Source organism: Carassius auratus, chromosome 35 (assembly GCF_003368295.1).
Source record: "Carassius auratus strain Wakin chromosome 35, ASM336829v1, whole genome shotgun sequence".
Lineage (NCBI taxonomy): Eukaryota > Metazoa > Chordata > Actinopteri > Cypriniformes > Cyprinidae > Carassius > Carassius auratus.
Window position 1 is genome coordinate 13,337,619 of NC_039277.1, and position 18,270 is coordinate 13,355,888.

Below are 18,270 nucleotides of genomic sequence, written 5' to 3' on the forward strand. Positions count from 1 at the left end.
GTAAAACAGAGACATCAGCCTCAATTCTTTTCCAGATTCTCTCACATCTGTCTGAGCGAATGAAGCTCAGGGAGCCGCCACACCAGGGAACTGAGCGAATGCCACACTCAGCTGAGATGAGCATATGTTTCTTCTCTGAAGTGTTGGCTCTTCAGGGTGTGCTGAGACTTGGACGACGCTCTGTGGTGTGTGTGCGCGTGATCGTAAGTGTACGAAAGTGAGTGGGCGTTTTGTTAACACAGAGGTCAGACTGTCCCAGAGCCAGAGACTCAGTCATCACAGCACTGCCCCCTTCAGACTCCTGATGGAATCACATGATGCCTTGAAGCCAAGGAGTTTGCCCAGATTTAGCAGTGCCTGGGTGTTGTGGTCACACTGTGACGTGAGAGTTTTCTAGAGAGCGCAGGTGTATTTGTGTTCTGTCTGAAATCTGCAGTGACAAATGGCTCCTGATGGCTGATTTGTCAACAATCTTTTCTTCTCCGTTTTCAAGATCACCCTCCAGGCAACAGACACACATACACTTCTGCTCTCAATATTAGCAAAGTGACAAAAGCTGCTTCTTTAAGAGCAGAGAAAGAACAGAGAGATAGATGTTCAGACCAAAAGCAATTTGCATTGAGTTGGAGATTTGAAGTGACATGAGTGAAAGTTCAACTTTATGCAAATGAGCAATGATGTTTTTGATTGGTTTCCTTTAAAGCTGCAGTGCAGTGCATCAAACAGTACGACTTCAAGTGGCTATTGTCATTGTGAATACAACTTGCTTATGTATGCAAATTAGGGGCCCTGTTTTAACCATCTAAACTCAAATTGTAAAGTGCACGGCGCAGGTGCACTCAGGCCGTGTCCAAATCCACTTTTGCTATTTTGACGACGGAAAAATGGTTGGTGCACCAAGGCACATGGTCTAAACGGGTTGTCCCTATTCTCTTAATGAGTAATGGGTGTTTTTTTGGGCGTACCATGCAATAAACCAATCAGAGTCTCATCTTCCATTCCCTTCAAGAGCCAGTTGCGCTTGTGCCATGACGGATTTGATATTTACAAGGTGGAATTTGGCAAGCGCAAAGACAGAACGCTTCTCCGAGATGAAATGGAGCTGCTCGTGTGCGAGCAAATAGCCTAGTTCTGATACATGCAATGACTATCCATTATGACATGTAGGCTTATATATATATATTTAATTAGCCTACAAAAAAATCTTATGCATTGCAATCCTTTAATTTTTAATGTTTGGCATGTTTGTGTGCTGCTGTGCGTCCCTGTGTTTAATAAGCAGCATGTATGCGCATTGCGGACCCGCCTATACTAACACACTCTTTAAATAACAAAGAAAAAACATTTCGCCAACTTTAGACCAGGCTTGAGTTGGTCTATGGTGCAGTCCATTTTCAGCTCCTTAACATAGGATTGCGCCTGAACACACCTCTTTTTTAGACCAGCATGCCCATGGGCGCAAATGCATTTGCTAATTAAACGACATGGCACTGGATGGGAAAATGCGAACAGTGCCAGACTGAAACTAGCAAGCACACTTGCACTGCGCCTTGCATCGCATTGTGCTGGGTGTTTTATAGGGCCCTTGGTCTGCTACGATTGGCTAACCTCTTTGCATATGAAATGGGCTGTGAATTATCATCAAACACTGCACAGTCCTGTGTTATGAGTGTGTGTCCTCTCTTTCTCTCAGAGTAGTGTGTGATTGTGACCTATGGTCTGTTATCTCCTCATATCACTGGAGCATCCACATGTTGCTACAGTCTGCTGTGCTTGACCTTTGACCTCACGCTTTTATTCTGACGCCCCGACTGACTGCTGAAGGAGAGAATAGCCCTGTGTAAACCTTTCATCTTTTAAAAGGTGGAGATAAGAATTATGTTCAGGACAAAATGCAGCACTGCCTTTGAAAAAAAGACTGCAGCAGTTTTCTTGTGTGGAAGGCAAGACTTTGGCGGTTGTTTCCTTCTGTATGCGCAGGACGTACAAAACAGCTCTCTTTCTCAGAAACGAAAAAAAAAAATTTCGCTCGGAGGATACTTTTCATAGCACAGAATCTTTAATGTATTGCTCGGTTAAATTTCATTTAATGAATTTTAGGAAAAACATTGAAACAATTTTGAAACATTTCTATAAAGTAATTTAGATTTTATTTTTATTTTTTAAATAAAAAGTCTTTTATTTAATTTTTATTTATAATTTTTATGTGTAGTCATTTGTGCTTTTTCCCTCATCAGCTGTAACATTTGTGTAGGTGTGAGTGTGTACAGTATGTAGAAAGCACATGATTCATTCAAGGTCTGTCTGATCTCTGCTAAACTACACAAATACACAAACACCAGCCATTAGCAGCATCTGAACACACTTTTACAGTCTCTATTTCAATCGATCCTCCACTTTTCTTTGAGTCTCTCTAGCACACAGCTCTTGCGAAATGATCAGAATGGTGTTTGTGAGACTGAAAGAGCATCCTGTCTTTATAAACAAACAGTGAGTTAAGTGTTTATCATCCTCTCTGCTTGTTTTCCTTTGTGTTCTCACCGTTGGCCTCCTCTTAACACCTAGGAATAGAAGATCATTTCCCCTTGTGAGTCGTAGAGAAAAGCAATTCTCTTTCTCTCATTATAATAAAAGCACAGATAAATCCTTGTTAAGCCTGGGTGAACCGAAAGGGTTAAACTTCTTATTTCATAAATATGAAAAAAAAAAAGACAATCCCACGGTCAGAGATGGATTCAGGGATCTCCAGCCCTGCATTTACATTAAAACGGGAGCTTGTTATACGGTGAAATTTCAAAGAAGGCACCGCAGAACACATTTAATGAAATTCAGATGTGGCTCTATGAATCTCATTAACAGTCTTTGTGCTTTTCTGCTGTCCGATTTCCCCCTCGTCTGCCAAGTCGTAAGAGAGATTTCATCAGCGGCTTTCAAAAAGACAATGTCCATTCAAATCTAAATCCTCTGACGGAGGCCGAAATCTGTCGGAGTTTGAGTTCAAAAGGTACACGACTGACTCTTCCTCTGTTTCTGTCTCTCTTTCCACAGGCTTCGGCTTCGTGACGTTTGAGAATGAAGACATTGTAGAGAAAGTCTGTGAAATTCATTTTCACGAAATCAATAATAAAATGGTAAGTGCTTTGCCCGTTTTTTCAATTTCTGAAGGTGATTGAGGGATTCATATTTTATTTCCCATTTAGCAGAATCCTAACAGCATGCAGTTGTAAGCGCTGTGAGTGTGTGTAAACAGTGTAAAGTGTTGGGCAGTGGCCAGAAAGCGTGAAATTGTGTGTGAAAACATTTTGATCAGTCAAAGAGTCAGAAACTTTCCCCTCTGCCTTTTTCATTTATAAATGTCTGCATCATGACTTACGGGACTAAAAAGAGAGAGAGAGGATGAAAGGTAACTGGCACATGTTGAGTTCATTAAATCAGGATTATCACCCCACAGGCCTCCCAGTATTGGCAGATGGGCTGCCAGTGTTAGCTTTCAGCTTGCAAATAAATGTCTTTCCTTGAAATTAGAAAGTCTTAGCCTTATGTGGGCCAACCACAGACTGAAGTAGCTCATTCTCTCAACTCTGCAGCCCAACTGGATGATATACTGCACTGAACTTTTTCAATGCACAGAAACCTTTTTTGCGATATTCGAAACAGTTTTCGTACGCATTAATAATGTTAATTAATTGTTTAGTTTTTTGTGGTTGAGGGAACACGTGGGGGACAAATCCCGTTCAACACTGTATCACTGAAAGAAATCTCGGCTCTCACTCGCAACTTTTACGCTGTCGACAAACGAACGCACAGCGTTTTTAATACAATGTTTTTACGCGTCTCGTCACGCCAGAGCTGTCAAACATGTGTAGCGATACAATTTTGTTTCTACAAACAAAAATGAACAGCTAACTAGCCACAGAGCTAACTTCTGAAAAAGTACTTGGGGACTGGAAATAAAATGCATCCCCCGGACAGCAGTTATTAGACACGCGACCGATCATTTTTAGCAATTGGAAAAAAGACATTGTATAGGTCAATGTTTTTTTTTATGCCAAAAATCATTAGGATATTAAGTAAAGATCATGTTCCATGAAGATATTTTGTCAATTTTATACCGTAAATATATCAAAACTAAATGATTTATTAGTAATATGCCTTGCTAAGAATTCATTTGGACAACTTCAAAGGTGATTTTCTCAGTATTTTGATTTTTTTGCACCCTCAGATTCCAGATTTTCAAATAGTTGTGTCTCGGCCAAATATCGTCCGATCCTATTAAACTATACATCTATGGAAAGCTTATTTATTCAGCTTTCAGATTATGTATAAATCTAAATTGTGAAAAATTGACACTTAAGTTTTGTGTTCCAGGGTCACATTTATTATTTTATTTAGCAAGGACATTTATAATATTCTAAAAGGTTTCTATTTTAAATAAATGCTTTTTTTTTTTTTTTTACTTTCTATTCATCAAACTATCCTACAAAAGGAGAGGATCAAACCCCTCAAGATCTTTTTCTGTCACAGACAAGTTGTTCCTGAGCCCAGAGACAAATCCATGAGCACAGAACCATGCAATCGATTTTTCTGTGATAGTCAATCATGTGGTTCTGTTGTTCAAACGGCTGTAGGACCACTCATTTCTGTTCTGATTATCTCTCCTGCCATCCATTCACTGTCACTTTATAAGAACAGTGCAGACCGTTAATATAGGGTAAATAACTGTAATGGTAGAATAGGCTGTTTATTTATGGGAATTGGTGAGACCTGTTTGCTTTGCTCAGCAGTGGAGCCACATGAGATTGAGGCTGTTTTCACACTTGGTTTGATTTTTTGGTCTGAACCAGAGTACACTGCCGTAGGTGAGCGTTATGATCAAAATCTTATATCACTGTTTGTGTCAATCCAGACTAGGTAAAAAAAATACAAATAAAATTGTATATTTTATTTTGCATCCTCGTTTCCCATTTTTATAGTTAGAATACCTTTGACTTAATCTTTTATAACACTTATTTAATAACACCGTTAAAATGTATTCTTTTTAAATGAATACCTACATTTTATATTATTATTGAAATTATCTTATATGAAAACTCCACCACCACAGTACTTCAAGCTTCCTGTTCAGATTTTACTTTCCAATAACTAGATGTTATTTACAGTCAGTAAGAGAGCAAAAGATGTGGACTCCTCCCTGATCCAGAGAAACCTTGTGTCTATCACCGCACACACACCATGTGATGGTGAACCTTTCTGTCTGGGTGTCCATCTACAGCACACATACAGAAAGATCTCAGAAAGTGAACAAGAGGAGGATTCTCCATCAATTCACCGGCTTTTTAAGTCTGATTAGTCCTGCTGTCTCTTTTCAGGACATGAAGAGTTTCTTCTCTCTTTCCTGCAGTCCTTAACTTTCTGACATGGAGTAATTTTGCCTACCATTTTGAATGCACAAGCTCTTTAAAACAGGATAGATTCTGATTGGTCAATGTTTTTATGGTTCAGATGGAAGAAATTTATTCTGAAAGTGATTCCAATGATATGGTTCCTCTTTGGTGTGTCATTAATGTTATAGTTGTGGTTTGGATATCCCTATTCTTGAATATTAAAACTTAATTATCATTATAGTTATCATCCCTTATGTGAACTGGCCATCAGGGACAGGTAAATCTGATATTTGGTTTTGCAATAACAGACCACCATCAGACAGAAAACTGAACAACTCCACTGTGCTATTTCTGTTTCAGTAGATCAAAGGAACCAGTAGTGCCTATAAATTGACTCATACTGTGTTTGACAGAAGTGCTTGTAGATTTTATTACGCAACGTGTAATTGTTGATCCTTTTTTATATATAAAGTGGAAAATAAGGCAGAAATTTGATCTGACTTATCTATTTTGTTCAGAAGCTGCTGGCCAATTACAGCACAGAGAGAAGCAGATTTAACTTTTCTTTTTCCTCACTCTGTTTGGATTTTGAAATGTACTTAACAAATATGTGAATCTGAGGCATTATGTGTCTGATTCTTGATTCTTGACAGGTAGATTTATTTAATTTTTTATATTAGTAATATTCAAACCGAAAATGTTTTGAGCTACAAGAAGTAAATTAACACCTTCGGTGCTTTGCCCGTAATTACAGCCACCATCTAAATGTTTACAATTCAGCACCAAATTGGAGTAGAAACATAATTATAATACTATAAAATTTCATCCCAATTTTTTGATTAGTACCCTCACTGAATATATGCCAAACCATGTTGAAAATGAATTGATAAACTAAAAAGTTTGGATGATTATTTTGAATAGTCATGCACATGTGTGCAGAGATGGTTGTATTAATGAAATGGCTTACTGATATCGTACTGCCTGTTTAATATACAGTATGTAGCGCAGGTAGCCAGCTAATACTTTAAGTCTTAGTTTAAGTTTGGGCTTATGAAGGAGGTCCTTGAGTTAAAATGAGTTTGAGAAACCCTTTTCAGACAACCTGTCTGTGATGTTTATCTCCTAGATGATGTATGTCTAGATGAGTGTTTGCGGTCCAGAATTAGACCTGTTGTTATGCACATGCTGTAGGGCTGTGCGATATGGTGAAAATATCTAATTGCGATTTTTTGTTTTGTTTTGACAGATATTGCGATTGCGATTTGATTTGCGATTTTACATTTTCAAAGTCAAGCTTCAGCTCAATAATGTCAATGTGCAGCACAGTATCATTAACCTGCTGAAAAAAAAGAACACAGAAATTCTTACAGTTTCCATTAAAACATTACAAAATTCCTTTTTGTTTTTAGCATCATTCCAATAGGAATTACGGTTGTTCTATTGATTGCCATCTGCCAGATCACATCCCACCAACAGAATCTGTCAAATAGACACCATTATAGTTTACATTAAAACCAATACAATTCCCATTATAACTCTGAAATCCATTCAATTTTCAATTGTGGTTTGGGAGGGCTTCTATATATCTTAATTTTTTTTTTCAGCAGACAAGATTATAATGTTATAACTACTTTTACAGAATTAACTTAATCACTGTATTTCACTGGAAATATTTATTTTATTTTTACAAATAAAGAACTGTATTTCTTTAGTCAATTATTAAAGTATTACATACTGTATGTTACACTGTATTTGGGTTTTTAAAAACAAGTGGAAAATGTGCTGAATGTTTCATTTCATTCAAGTTAAATTAGCAAGCTGTTAGACTGAATTTACATTCATTTTAAACGCAGAGCCAGGCGTGAGCTGACGCGGTTGCGCACGTGCGTCGAGCCTCATCCATATTATACTGCCAGATGCACTCGTGAAGATTTGCGTTGCAGGGCAGCGCGAATATAACGGAGCGTTACGAAACAGGCTGTGTGAGTGCGGCAAGTGTGCACGGCTCGTCCGTGATGCAGTTTTTCTTTAGTTTTAATTTGACTAACTTTGATTAACCTTAACCTGTAAACTATTGAACTGACCCCCTTTTTTTTTTTTTTTAATGGTGGGCGTTTAGCAGTTGGCTAGAGCAGAGCTGATTGGGGAGAATGGAGGTGCGCTCACTCTGTTTGTTGCATATGCTCTGGAACAGAGTAATTTCTCGTCCACATCGTAGGCTTTTGTGATTAGCAAATCGCAACGTCTAAAATCGCGATTTCGATTCGATTCCGATTAATCGCACAGCCCTAACATGCTGTACAACAGGTCATCCAAAACACCCGTCTATGAACACATCAATACAGCTCTCTCAGCTCTTCTGCTTTTACATTCTGTGCTTGATAAATGGTTGATTTCAATTGTATGCATGGAAAAGGACAACATAAACATTTCATATCTCCTTTTGTGTTCCATGGAAGATAGAAAGACTCTGAGCTAAATATTTGTTCAACTTGTCACTCATATGATAAACACCACCTTCTGTAGTAATTATAATACATTTACATGTTAAAATATCTCCCACGCTGCATCCTCAGGGCTCAGAGTGTGAACCAAACCTTTTTAGATTTCATTAATTTAGAATGAATATTAAATATCCATCACTGGCCAAATCCAGAAATATCTCAAGTATTCAGAGCAGCTCTGATGGCACAGCAAGTTGAACTTCAGCCGTCCCCGTGTGTGTGTGTGTGTGTGTCCAGCTGTGCCGAGCAGCATCTGCGTGAGCCTCAGTGGGAGATTATCCACACTGTGTGTGTGTGGTGAAGGGCCGAGCAGCACACACACTCACACACAGATGGACAGGCCCTGGGCAGGCAGACGAATCGATCAATGCAGAGGACAGATTCAGCCAAGTGCAAATGCATCGTGTTCTGTAGAGGCGCTGTCAGCACACACACACTCACACTCCTGTAAACATGCAGATGTTCTTGGTAAATAGGATCGTTTGCCTGCTAGGCCTGTCAAGAGGAAAGTCTTTCCTCGTCTGACCCGATTATGCTTATATCACCAGAGAGAGCGAATGTCTGTGTGTTTGTTGTGGTTTGATGTTTTCTGCTTGTGTGTTTGTTTATTTCTCCCCTTTGCTAGAGACATGTTGTCTTTCCTCTCCTAGCTCTCTGGAGGAATATTCCTCTGTCTCTCAGGCAGGGACTGCTGTCAGCTGTCCGCTCATGTGCTCACCTCCAGAGGTTAAAATGTCAATCAGAGAGTGAGCTCGTGAGGATGAGGGAAGGGGTGCTGGGGAGATCACAGGGTGGAATCAGAAAAACAGAGACTTTTAGTTTATTTTTGCGTTACTTTTCTGTCTGAAAAATTATTTGGATACACAAATGTATCGCTTTTTGTTATGCCAATAATGTGCACAAAAATCAAACTGACATAGCTTGAGAAATTTTTAGGCATCATATTAAAGGTCCAGTGACTCTTCCAAATAATTGGTGGGCGAAGTTCATGATACCTGTCAAGAACATGAACAAGAAAATCCGAATTTCATCCAAAAACCACTATTTTTTATTTTATTTTATTTTTTTACATTTTATTTAGCATATACAAAATTTTTATTATTATCTTTAAAAAGTCTCATCCAAGTTCAACTAAGGCTGAATTTGATTATTTGATCAAAAATACAATAAAAACAGTAATATACTGAAATATTATTGCATGTATTGCAAATTTATTCCATCCTTGCTGAATAAAAGTATTTTATAAATGGTATATATATATAAATTTTTTATCCTAATCCTTAAACTGTTTGTATATATTTGTGTGTGTGTGTGTATTGTGAATGAAGTGTGAAAAAATTACATAAATGTCTAAAAAAAAAAGTTCCATCTACTTCAGCTATTAGGAGCCTATGATTTCAACTTTTCTCAAACAAATAAGTATTATTAATTAAATTTGTTAATTAATTTAAATTTTTTATTAAAATGTAACTAAACTATTCAAATGGAATCACCCCCCCCTCCCCCCCCAATGTATAAAAATATTTCATAGGGCCCTAGACTTTGCGTGTGCTATTTAGTTTTATCATATTGTATTTAATGACATTAAAACCAGCAACAATTTTGTCACTTAGCCTTTCTCTTTGTGTTTCCTTCTCTGTATGTTTGTCCACAGGTAGAATGTAAGAAAGCCCAACCAAAGGAGGTGATGTTTCCTCCAGGCACGAGGGGGAGGGCGAGAAGTCTTCCGTACACCATGGATGCCTTCATGCTGGGCATGGGCATGTTGAGTGAGTCTCACATGAACACACACACTCACACACTGATTCACTGAGGGGTAGCTCATGGGCGGGGCTTAAGATGATGACTTCTGATTTGCTGCTAGACCAGAGATAAAGGTGTTTCCATGAACGTGTCTGGTTAGTTCAGCTCCGGATCTATAGGATCCCTCAGACCTGATTAGCAGAAAATTTTTATATATATATTATTATTATTAGGGGAAACCCTGAAACCCTGTTGTAATTGTTAGAATGGCCAAGGATCAGCCATGTCCACATAAGACTAATCAAGCAGACCCAACTGTAAGTCGTAGAGACTTCAAACTTACCGTCCCTGGTAGTACTCACAGAGTCTACAACGTCACCAAGGCCTGACCCAGTTGGGCTGACGGGGGAGGTATAGCAATCAAAAGTATGTGATCGCTTATAACTCCTAAACCGTTAGTCACAGACTCAAGTGTCGTATGTCACTAGAATCCTTGCCTCACAATGGACAAAGTTTGCAAAAGTAGGTAAAAAAAAAAAAAAAAAAACCCGAATTAGATTTACGTCATGGTCAAGGATTCTAAAAACATAAGGCACTTGAGCCTGCAAATAAGGGTTGTTATTTTAGGAGTTTAGGAGGTGACGTTGGGGAGTACTCTCATCCCTTCAAGTTTCAGATTTCTACCATGGTTTGGTCTGCCCGATCAGTTTTAGGTGGAGAATGCTGATCCTATGGCCATTTTGTTCAGTGCTACATGCTTGAACCTCTAATATAAATAATATAGAATTTATAATATATAGGCTTCAAATAACTTTGATAATAATATAAAATATATTAAATTATGTAATATTTGATTTTATCATATTGTTTTTTATTTTAGATTTGTTTAATATTTTAACTGAAGTAAGGTGATAAACATATTCATTACACTCAACATAACGCATATAGACTTCTAGAATATACAGTATAAGCTTCAAATCATTTTGATGATATTTTAATGATATTTAATATTTTAATATTTTAATGATATTTAAAAATATAAAAATTATATAGTTATACATTTAAATGTTATATAATTGAAAAAATATATATAAACTGAAAGAAGGAGATAAACATCCCTTATAATCAACTTTTAACAAGGGCTTGAACTTTGTAGAAGTTCTCATGGATTACTGCTGTAGAGGAGGGTGAAGAGAGGAGGAATGGGAGAGAGAGAACGAGAGCGTGAAGCACTCATGTGAAAATATTAACTCTGGTCTTATCTAAATGAAACTGGAGTGAACAGGACGACCAGACAGAACTTATTACAATTTGCATTTGAAAAAAAAAAGCTGCAGATCAGGGTTCATTATTTAAGGAACTGTAAGTTTCTTATACGGCAAATCTCATTAAAGCTGCTGCATTCACGCTTCTGTTTACTGCAGCTAATCGTGTCATTTATCTTTATAGTCATGCGCCGCGTGTATGTTTGCTGAGATTAATACACATTTGAGCTGCATCCTGCTTCAGCTGCTGCAGATGTATAATTGATTTTAAAGTGAATCGGAGCTATTGAGCCATAAAATAGGTATATTAGCCTGAACATTAATAATGCAAATCAGTACCTGAGATAGCAGCTGCCAGGGGAGGACCCAGCCTTTTTACCCACAATGCACATAGTTAGCTCATAATATCCTATAATTTCTCGTCAAAATAAGCGGTTTTGTTTCTTTCTCATCTCAACTTCCCCTTTTCTCTTAATTATTTTTTTTCCTCGTTTTTGTCTTGCCTGATTTTTTTTTTTTTTCTCAGCTTGCCTCTTTTCTGATCTTGTCTTGTTTCATCTTGTCTCATGTCTTCTGTTCAATTCAGGTCTCATCTCTTCTATTTTGGTCATTTCTTCTCATTTCAACTTTCTATTCAATTTTTTTTCCTCTTGCCTATTCTTGTTTCTTCTCAATTTGTGTCTTCTGTTTTCTTGTCTTCTCTTAAATAAGTTCAGATTTTTTTCTTTTCAGTTCTTGTCTCATCTCATCTCATTCTGCTGTTTCATATTACTTCTCATTTCTTCACCTTCTTTTTGTTCTCATTTTTCTCATGTTTGTTGTTTTCCTTGCATCTCATTTTGTCCTCATTTAATCTGATCTTGCCTCTTTTCTTCTGTTCTTGTCCTCTCTTTTCTCATATCTTCTCTTCTGTTCTCATCTCTCATATTTTCTCTTTTAGTCTCTTCTAATCTTTTCTTATTTTTTTCATTTGTCTCATGACATTTTGTCTCTTCTCAACCCTTTTCTTCTGATGATTCTCATCTCAGCTTTCTCTTCAAGAACACAACTTTTGTTTAGCCACATCACACACAAACTTGCGTGAGCACATCCTCCCTGGAAGAAGAACCTTTTTTTAGGCAGTGTATTCTATGAGAGCTGTCAAAAGTGTTTTTATTGCTGTCAACTGATATTGAGTGACTCGTGACAGGTCTGGGAAATCTTAAGTGCACATATGCCAGCTCTGCACGCAGCGTGTTTGGAGTGATTTTGCTGAAATCTGTCGTGATTTATTACTGAGCAGTGGTGACTGCTTTTCCACGTTCTTATTTTGGGAAAAACATGAAATTAATACAGCATGTAAATTATACAGAGATAACATGAGACACTAAGGCCAAGAATAACTCAAAGAATCACTGTGTCATTCACTCGGCAGAGCAGCATCAGAGAAAAACAGATTGCAGTGAAATTCCTTGTAGTTGCCACTTCATTTAAAGTGCTTATATGCTTGAACATACTGTTGTGATATTCATCCTCCTTTTCAAGTGCTGCTGCTCTTGTGACAGTGTTACAGATACACAGCCTCATCCAGATATGTCTAGTAATTACTAGTTCCTGACTGACCAAGGTTAAGGGTTAAGCATGATTTGATCCCACCGGGCTGATGTTGTTTCTATCTCTATGTGCGTTTGTAGGTTATCCAAACATTGTGGCAACGTATGGTCGTGGATACACAGGATTTTCTCCTAGCTACAGTTACCAGTTTCCAGGTGAGTCTGTGTGTCTACCTCACTCGTTATGAAACCGCAAACTGTTATGTAAATCAGCATCAATTTTGGGAGCTTGTTAAATGCACACGTGTGTATGTCAGTGAAAGGCATGTGTGTGTTTGTGAGGGGTGTAAAGGTCAGCACATTTCTCTGTAGCTGGTGGCAGATATTGCTGATGTGAGTGTCCTGTGGATGGCTACCTGCCTGCTGATATCATGAGCAGAGCTAATAGGTTTTTCTTCTGTGGGTGTGATGGTTGTTTTGATGGACGCTGATCTCTCCCCAACATGTTTGTTCATATTGTAGTGCACATTTGTAGTTAGTGTATATTTGTTCTGTTCCAATCTAAAAAAAAAAAATGTGTCTTTGTTTCAAAGAAAAAAAGTATTTGCTAATTATGTCTTTGTTTTTGTTAAAGATAGCAACACATCAAAAGGGTTTATGAGACCCATATTTTCTCTTTCTCACAGAGCTTAGTTCTTCAAACATTTCTATTCAAAATAGAAATAAATTATATTTAACAGGGTTAACTCATGAAAGATACAAATAGACACAAGAACACACAAACTGACAGTCCCATTCACATCAACACACATTCTCTCTGTGCTCTGATCTGTGGTGAGCCTCAAACTCTTGCACAGTTACTCATCTTTATGTGACTGCACCTGACACCGATATACCATAAAATCAAACTACAGCAACATCAGTCTCTCTCATGCCATTTCTTTAGTACTGAAACCAGAAATGAACCCTTAAACGGGACAGCAGAGGCACACACACACCGAACATAGTCAAGAATTCTCTCTCTCACAAAACTGTCTGAATCCGTGTGAGCTCATGAATGAGCCACTGACAAACCCAGAGATCTCTCCTTCTCGGCTGCCATTATGGAAATCAGCCATTTGTAAGGAGACTTTGGGAGAGCCGTTGTGCCCCACTGTTTTTGTTCTTTGCATCATCTCGAATGTGTGTTGAATTTCGAATCTGCCGTTTGCGGTTCTTGCATTCCCACACTTACAGATGTGCATCTTTTGGTTGTTCTTGTTGTTGTTTTGCAGTCTGTCTGTCTGGAGTTTGGGTCTTTTTAAATGCTTAAAGATGTTTCTTAAGTGTTTGGTGAAGGCCATTAAAATGCATAACAAATTAGAAGTGTTTACGTGGGTAATAATGAGATTGCTAATTAATGCTAAGTGCTTCTAGCTAACAAGACAGGCTGAGAGTCCTTCCTGCTGACACCCTGCGCTCGTCGAGTCCTCAGAGAATCAACACTGACACCTGTCATCCAGAATCCCTAGAAGATTTAATTTAATTTTGGTCATATTTTTCATAAACACTTATGTTGTTTTTTTTCTTAGCTACAGTTTACACATTTCAGATCTTAACATAAGGTCAGCAGAAACCATAATTCTGGAAACATTTCCATTAGAAACAGGCCAAGCGCTTCGGCTCTTTTGTGTCTGGGCAGGGAATGATTTATTTTCGACAACAAAGTTCGGCCTGCTTGATAGCGTTCTGGCGCAAGGGCCTGATCTGTCGAAAGACACAGAGAGATGGTTTTGTTTTATGGTGAGCGGTAGGAAATGCGTGTCGCCTCCATGATATCTGCTTCAGAGTGGTGCAACGATACTTCCTCCATCTCACACACACTTACACACGTGATTCACGGTCCATATTTTTCAAAAACAGAAAGATGGGTGAGATGAGATCATACTCTTGTTGGAGTTGCGTAGTCACGGCTCCTGCCCATTAAATTGTCTTTCATTATGGTGAGGTGAAACTCATGGCTGGCTGGTGACGTTTGGAGGTTTTGTGATGTCCAGGGATCTTTCTGGAGATTCATCGTTAAGTTTAATGGTGTATGAAAGAGCTAAAAAAAGATTGAGCCCTTTAATCTTCCTGGCCAAATGACTTTTTGTCCCCTAATCAAACATCAGAAGACTCACAATGACGATCCAGCTCAGTAAATGGTTTCATTTTGGGCAAAACCTCTCACGTATGAAATCTGATCTTAGTTTAGACACCTGTGCACCAAAACCCATTCATAATGGCTTTTTTAGGTGTATATATACTGTTGTGTAGGAAGCAAAGAAGTGTTTATATGCATGCGTGATGTGTTCTTCATATAGACACCACCTGTACCAAAGGCTCCTGTGGTTCACCTTTAATATCGCCTGAAAAGCATTCACAAAACTACAAACAGCGTATCATTTTTTATTTTATTTTTCCATATGCAGCAACAACAGGTCACTCACTACACAGATGAAAAGAGAGCCAAGGCTGCTGCCTTTTCCGGCTCTTATTATGGTAGCTTTCATTGTTTTTATTTTCCTTTCAAAGTGGTCAATGAAGGAAAAAGCAAGGTGCAGATTTTGTCATTTCACAGCTCTGTGTCGTTTGATAGGACACAAACCTTGTGTGTTGGCTCACATCAGATGCATTTATAGCCTAATTTCAGGAATCGTGGCTCTTTTCAGCAGCTGTTTCCTAAAGAAGGGTAGCTCTAGCGAGGTCAGACTGAAAGGACATCTTTCTCTCTCTGTACCATCCATGAAAATGAGGCTAGTGCTTACTTGTAAGAAATAGATTTGTTAATTTTTCCATAAGAATAATCTGCTCTTAGGGCATTGCTGGCAGAATTCTAGGGAGTACTGTGAGAACTTGTCATCTGCAGCAGTCAGCAGTCATCTTTCTCTTCTTTTTCTTCCTCCTGTCCATGTCCCTCTTCCTCTCTCTTTCAGTGTTGTAGACTCCTTCTGTACTCCCTCAGGGTCCATTTGTGTGGTTTTACGGTTCCCAGGGGGCTCTGGAGGAAGCAGGGAGAGCAATGTGTCCTTGTGCCTTCTCAGCAGGGTTTTTCTCTCCCATCAGGCCATTCGCTGGAGCAGATTCAAATAACGCCATAAAATTGAATGCTAAATGTTGGCGTTATCTCGTCTGTAATGAAAAGCCCATGAAATTGATTTAATGCTGCAGCGCCTCTCTCAAGCAGCCTTTCACGGCGGAAACACAAAACAATGAGCCTCCGAGATCTAATAATTAACCCACCTAATCCGGCGAAGTTAATCTCTCACAAGAACTTTGTTCCAGCGTTAACTTTGACGAAGGGAGAGAGGCCGCTGGGAGACAGAGGATGTTGTGCAGAGGAAGAGACGAGGGGGATAAAGCAGCACAAATGACTTGTGACACTTTGGTCAAGGACACTTGTGCTCGGCAACAGCGAGCACGAGCAGAGCAAAAGAGAGGCAGGGACGCGTGACCTCCATTAGCATTAGCATTAGCATACTGATTTGTGTTTTGTTAAGAGATTAATGAGCTGAGGAAAGAAACCGGAAATGAAATGCGTAATTTTAAACCAGAGAGATCACAGAGGTTTGGTATTATCTATAACCGTCTGTAATCTGGTCCTGTATAATTTTTTCTCTTTTTACAGCTTTTTTCCCCCCCTAAGCTATTATATACATGTCTACATCATGATTTTTCATGTTTTTCATTTGTTTTTTTTTGTTTTTTTATCTTTTCTTTTTAAAATGAATATCCACATGAGTTTTCTCTTTTTTTCTCTCTCTCTCTTTTTAAATTAGCTCTGAATCATGACGTTCACTCATGGACAATTCATATTCAAGGGCGAATGAGTCATTTCACGCACATCGATGTATTTTTTTAGTCGACGTAATCGATGACGTCGACGAGTCGTTGCAGCACTACTCCAAATTTAAAATCGAATGTTAACCTACCGAACGAATATTCAAATAATCGAATATTTTGGTCCAACCCTAATTTTAGGATTATATTCTCTAACACTAATCTTTTTTTCTTCTTCTTTTCTTATATTTTTTGCTGTTAGATGTGATTTGCAGTGTAATATAGGATCAGTCCCTCCAGAGTAACCAGTGTGTTAAATGCCCTGTTTAAGGGTATAATAGTGATAGTCGAGGTATCACCCCATCTATCCTACAAACATTGGATGCAGTCTGGTGTAATGACATGCTGTAGATGGGCGTTAGACCCCCTTGTAAGTCTTTACTGCTCTGATGAGCAGCTGTCAGATGCAGATTCACACCTTCATTAAAGTGAGGGAACTGTAATTACATTTATGAAATAACAAAGCCGTAGATACTCTGGCCTGGTGCGTTTTTAGTTGGCTTCTACAATGATGATGATTATGTTTGATTACAATGTTTGAACACTGAACTGGTGACTTTTGTTAAATATGTAGATTCTTCAGCAGTCTCAGTTTACCACAAACAAATTGCATGCTGTCAAACACAATGTCATTCAACAGAGTTTGGCTTGTTCAGTATTAAGTTAAATAGAAATAGTCAATGGCTGATTAATTTTTTTTCCATAAACTTCCAAGCACATTTAAATGACCTGTATGAGGACACTATAATAAAGGTTAATAATAAAGGTTCATTATTACCTGACATTATGGACCTTAAAGAGTACCACATGTCTGCTGATGCTTCTCACTGAGATAATAGGCACTTTGTTGCAAGCAATTAATCCCACAATCCTCTGCTCTCAGCTCTGCTCTGTCCGCTCACGCTTCATGTCCACCATACAAATGATCACATTGATGGATTGAGCACTGATGCATCTCAGTCAACTCTACTAACACATGAGGGAAGACAGGTGCTGTTAAATCATGTGGTTTCTATATCCTCTAGTGGCATTCAGTCAAACAAGTACAATTTGTCCTCCCAGTGGAGTAGTCATTTTTGTAAATACCCATAATTCTGTGCTGCTCACCTCGCATTAGAGCATTATTGAGAAAGCTTCTGAAGCTGTCTAAAGTGAGTGCAAATGAACTTTAATATGTTGCATTTTTCTGAGTCCATATGTGAAAAAAAAAAGATGATGGTTTCTCCATGGGCAACGTGTTCCTGTGCTGTCTGTAATTAAAATGTTGCCAGGAAAGAGAGAGAGGCTGTAGATCAGTCCTGCTAGAATCACTCTAAACGAGTAATTATGTTTACATTTACATTTTGTCATTTAGTAGATGCTTTTATCCAAAGTGACTTACAAATGAGGACAATGGGGGCAATCAAAATCAACAAAAGAGCAAGAAAGAAAAAGAAAATAAATATGAATTATGTCCACCTATTTGAGTTCTTTTGATTTCTATGTAATTATTTGAATGACGATGTAGCATCTCTCCCATGTGTGTTGCATTAGTCTGGATAGAGTTGTTCTTTGACGCTCTGATGCATTTATGTGGCTGTAAATTTGATTGCAATGAAGAGCACTAGTAAATCGTTTTATTCTCTCGGCAGGTTTCCCAGCGACGGCGTACGGACCTGTGGCGGCAGCAGCAGTGGCAGCGGCGCGAGGCTCAGGTAGGGCGACCCGGGGAAGAAGCGGCTACATGGCGTACCCACAGAACGCAGGGCCAGGTAAACACTCTTTACCGCCTGTGTTCTGAGTGGCCACTGCTCCCCCCAGCCAAAAACACACACACTCACCTTCACTAGTGTCCTGTTTCACATTATTCACTCGTCATGTGCCCTAAACAGTCATCTCATAGATTCCATTGCATCCTTGTTGAACAAGATATATCTCTCTGCTGACACTGGCTACAGACTGTACTCTGCTCGGCATCCTTCCCAGGGTTAATGCAGAGATCAGT

The 18,270-nt window shown here is 38.6% G+C and overlaps 1 protein-coding gene and 1 long non-coding RNA gene across 5 annotated transcripts in view; one reads left to right on the forward strand and one right to left on the reverse strand.

The window, feature by feature from the left end:
* Nucleotides 1-18,270, forward strand: part of LOC113054492 (RNA-binding protein Musashi homolog 2-like) — a 152,823-nt gene that overhangs the window by 114,936 nt on the left and 19,617 nt on the right. The window contains exons 8-11 of one of the 2 annotated variants that reach the window (XM_026220080.1): nucleotides 3,049-3,131; nucleotides 9,543-9,657; nucleotides 12,570-12,644; nucleotides 17,918-18,037. In XM_026220080.1, the coding sequence (XP_026075865.1) occupies nucleotides 3,049-3,131; nucleotides 9,543-9,657; nucleotides 12,570-12,644; nucleotides 17,918-18,037 (393 nt within the window). The remainder of the gene's footprint in view (nucleotides 1-3,048; nucleotides 3,132-9,542; nucleotides 9,658-12,569; nucleotides 12,645-17,917; nucleotides 18,038-18,270) is intronic. The other variant, XM_026220081.1, reaches the window with a different exon arrangement.
* LOC113054494 (uncharacterized) overlaps nucleotides 1-18,270 on the reverse strand; it is an 86,288-nt gene that overhangs the window by 7,626 nt on the left and 60,392 nt on the right. The window lies entirely within an intron of this gene.